This window comes from Cibotium barometz, chromosome 30, assembly GCF_041138505.1.
Source record: "Cibotium barometz isolate CiBa-2024 chromosome 30, ASM4113850v1, whole genome shotgun sequence".
In the NCBI taxonomy this organism is placed as follows: domain Eukaryota; kingdom Viridiplantae; phylum Streptophyta; class Polypodiopsida; order Cyatheales; family Cibotiaceae; genus Cibotium; species Cibotium barometz.
The window spans coordinates 5,633,185-5,637,113 of NC_141075.1; the positions used below are offsets into that span (position 1 = coordinate 5,633,185).

The 3,929-nt window shown below is 46.8% G+C and overlaps 1 protein-coding gene across 1 annotated transcript; it reads left to right on the top strand.

Moving 5' to 3' along the window:
• Positions 1–296: 296 nt before the first annotated feature.
• Positions 297–1,960, top strand: LOC147621089 (Sugar isomerase (SIS) family protein). The gene is made up of 2 exons (XM_086823788.1): positions 297–987; positions 1,618–1,960. Exon 1 carries the CDS (start codon positions 408–410, stop codon positions 972–974), a length of 567 nt encoding a protein of 188 aa, XP_086679914.1. The 5' UTR covers positions 297–407; the 3' UTR covers positions 975–987; positions 1,618–1,960.
• Positions 1,961–3,929: the final 1,969 nt, after the last annotated feature.

Below are 3,929 nucleotides of genomic sequence, written 5' to 3' on the forward strand. Positions count from 1 at the left end.
TGAAGCACACCATTCCAGCCCCCTCGTCTTGGCCACTTGACGTCCCGCACAACGAGACCATCAATCTCTCTCTCGTCATGCTCACGACCACAACTCGATGCAAGCGCGACCATGCCTCGAACTCTGTATCACGGCACCGTCTCCTCACAGGTACTCTGTCCGTTGAGCCATCATGGGATGCGCGCTCCGTGACACATCAAGCTCGAGTGCGTTGTCGACACACTAGCCGCTTATCGCGACCTTGCGCGGACTGGTTTTTTTTGGGGGAATTAGAATAGGGGTGAGGAAAATAGATCACACTGCAGGTGATATATACAGATATTTAGCATAGACCCCTCGTGATTGCAATGGTTGATGTATATAGATATAGCTTAGCTGTCCTAGATTCTTCCATGTGAGCATTTGGAATGGAGGGGGAGGGGATGGGGCAGCGCATACTGGGTGAAATTGAGGGCGTGCTGAAGCAAACGAACGCGGCGGCTCTGGTGGCGCAGGAGATAGCAGAGGCGGCGCGCAGAGGAGGAGGGGCGCAGGTGTTCTTGTACGGCGTGGGTAGGGAAGGTTTGATCATGAAGGGGCTGGGCATGCGCCTCTTCCACCTTGGCCTGCGCGCGTACTGCGTGGGCGACATGACCACGCCGCCCATCTCTGCCAGCGACCTCCTGCTGCTGAGTGCCGGCCCGGGGGCCTTCTCCACCGTGGAAGCCCTCGCCTCCGTCGCCAGGTCGGCCGGCGCCCGCGTCCTCCTCCTCACCGCACAGACGGACGGGCCTGCCTCCCGGCTGGCGCACGTGGTCGCTCATTTACCTGCCCAGACCATGGCCAACGATATTGCTTCTTCCTCCGTGCTGCCCATGGGCAGCCTCTACGAGGGAGCCCTCTTCGTGCTCTTTGAGATCGTAGTTCTCAAGCTCAGAGACGCACTGGGAGTGACCCCTGACGCCATGCGGGCTCGCCATACCAACCTGGAATGATGCCGCAAAATAGGTAAAGTTCATGACCTTGGTTGTAACTGCGTGTGCTTGATTTGATGTCAATTGATCTGATGTGCGTCCGAATAGTAGAGTCCCGTCAACACAATGTGTTGTGGAGGAGTATCAACGGAATAGGAGGAGAGTGGGATATGCTACACGTCAGTCAGGGATATGCCGGTGATGGTTTGGAGTGGAAACCCAATGCAGATTAGGGTTTCAAAAGTTGCTTTTTTTGAATGTGCAATCCACTGTAAAACAAGTAATTTGTGTTTATCTCATGCAAGGGAAATGCTGGCCCTGCTGTCACAACAGCTAGAACGGACTTTTGTAGCTATGTTGTCTGCTGCATCTAGTAATATGTCTTTCATGGTAAGTAATGCGATGCCCTGGGCTTGTATAGACTTATTGAGAGCTTGGGGCAGATTCTCTTGCCGAGTTGTGATTGTAGACTCCTCTCCTAAATGTGGCCAGGCCAGGAATGTACCCCGCACTTATAAGTTACTTGGATTTGAGTATGTGCCTTCAGTTTTAGAGCTTCCACAGGTGAAGGATATGCATGCTTGTGGTGTCGTAGCATGTGATCAAGGTGCCGTATCTTATTTCAAGTTTGAACGAAGAACTGATTTTATTTTTTGTGTGATAGTTTTGAGAACAGGTCTGGAGCTTTACACCAAAGATGGCAGTGATCTAAACTATTTCTAGTTTCAATGAAGAATTGATTTATTTTTTGTGTGATAGTTTTGAGAAAATGTTTGGAGCTTTGTACCAAAGATGGCGGTGATCTAGGTGGATTCACTGATCCCTAGGATTTCAAGTCAAACTTGGATCAAACCTCTAAAATTGCATCATGTATAGACCTGAATTCCTCATTGTAAAGAGCAGTCTTTTATTGATTGCAACTTTGGATGTGATTAGTGGCTCATTCATGGTGAGATTGAGTTTAATATAGCATCCTATCAATGGCTTTTGTTTCTCATATCCAGAATGTTCCAATTGGAGATGGTTTTGGAAGTAAAGGAAAACATTTGAACCAATCATATGAAGATGGCTTCAAAGATTCTGTTTGTCCTACAGGACTGATTGAAATTTACACAAGTTGAGATATCGTTTATTTGCATGCCAGTTATAGAAAGTATGAGGATGAATGAGAGTGGTTCCTAGACTATGGTTATTGAAGACACTTGTATTGCCTTCAAAGTGAATCATTTGTAGAAACATATAAACCTTGGGTGGTGCATTCAAGTTAAGATGCAAGGTTAATGTAATTGAGCACATCTTATAATAGAGTAATCAACCAAATGCGAGAAATTCATCTTTTTTTAAATAAATTTATGCCCAATCGGTCAGGTTGCATTATTCACCATGAGCTAAAGAGTGCGATGAAGATTTACTGAAGAATTTAATGATCGTCGTATCAAGATGTGAATTAGTTTAGTGGATGAAGCTTAAGTTAAGGTTTAATTTGTTTTTGCTTTTGTAAATTGTGAGAATGGTGAAAGGAGGGAGAAGAGATCAGGATTTGCAACTCATTACGTGGAGTGCACACATGGGAAAAGACACCATGGAAACTTGCTCGTTTACGATTGATTAGTTAAGAGTTAGTTGTGATTGGGCGAGTTTGAGTTACTGTACATTTGGTCCATAGTACATATTGCACTTATTATTTAGTCTCTCTACATGTCTGATAAAGCCCTCTTATAACATTTTTTTATTAATAAATACGAAAGGATTTTTTTTAAAGGTTTATGAAAAATTATAAGGTTTAAGGCTAAATGGGTGTTAGGTAGGATTTAGTATGTGTGAAATTTTTGGGATAGTGTGCATGCACGGAGGTTGGGTGGCAATTAAGGGGGTTCATGGGGCAGCCCGGTTGTGGATCGCTCCTTTTTTCATGTGCGTTCCATGGTTAGTGGTTAGTGGTTAGTGCTGCTCCTTAGTATGCGGCTCACTCCTGCATTGCATGAGGCGGCTCGGTCGTGGGCGTCTCTTGTGCATCTCTCTATATTGTTGAGGTGAGATGCGGGTTCCTTCTTTCTTCTTGCATGTTGCATGGAGTGGCTCGGTCGTGGGCGTCTCTTGTGCACCCCTCTGTTGTCGAGGTGAGATGCAGGTCGCTCCTGGTACAATTTAAGGCTAAATGGGTGTTACGTAGGATTTAGCATGTATGAAAATTTTGGGGAAGTGTGCATGCATGGAGGCTGAGTGGCAATTACGGGGGTGCATGGGGCGGCTCGGTCGTGGCATGGTTAGTGGTTAGTGCTGCTCCGGCTTGCTCCTACGTATTGCATGGGGCAGCTCAGTTGTGGGCATCTCCTGTGCACCTCCTCTGCTACTACTGAGGTGAGATGTGGGTCGCTCCTTTCTTTTTGCGTGTTGCTCAGAGCGTCCGCATGCCTGTGGTGGTATGGGTTGACTGCTGTGGTGGTATGTGGTTGATCGTTGTGGTGGTTTGTGATGGTCTCTGATTAGTTGTTGTTTAGTTACTACTTAATGCTTGTTTGGTTCGGTTTGATGAGAACTCTTGATTAATGCTTGTTCTTTCTGTAGATTATTTTTGTACGTCGGCCTCATGAGGGCGCGTACGGCTTTGGTACAGTTGTGGGTGGGATGCGATGTTGGCTGGGCCGATAAAAGGGCACCTGTGTATGGGCTCTGGGCTTAGGAACTCATTGTTGGGTCGTTGGGTTGTAGGCTCTGTGTTGTGGGTTGAGGTTGGATTGGGTATGTTCGACTGTCGTAGGCTCTGTGTTGTGGGGTTGGGTTGAGTTGGGTCTGTGTGTTTTGGGGTTGGGTTGAGTTGGGTCTATGTGTTGGGGCGGGTCTTTGCCATTTCACCAACCTCAAGGGCTTACAGACATTACAAATGTAGGTAAAGATATAGCAAGCCCTTTTGCGCGTCCACGGGATAAAGGGAAAGTATTGGAGGATACTGCATCCATGGATGCCCGTGACAAA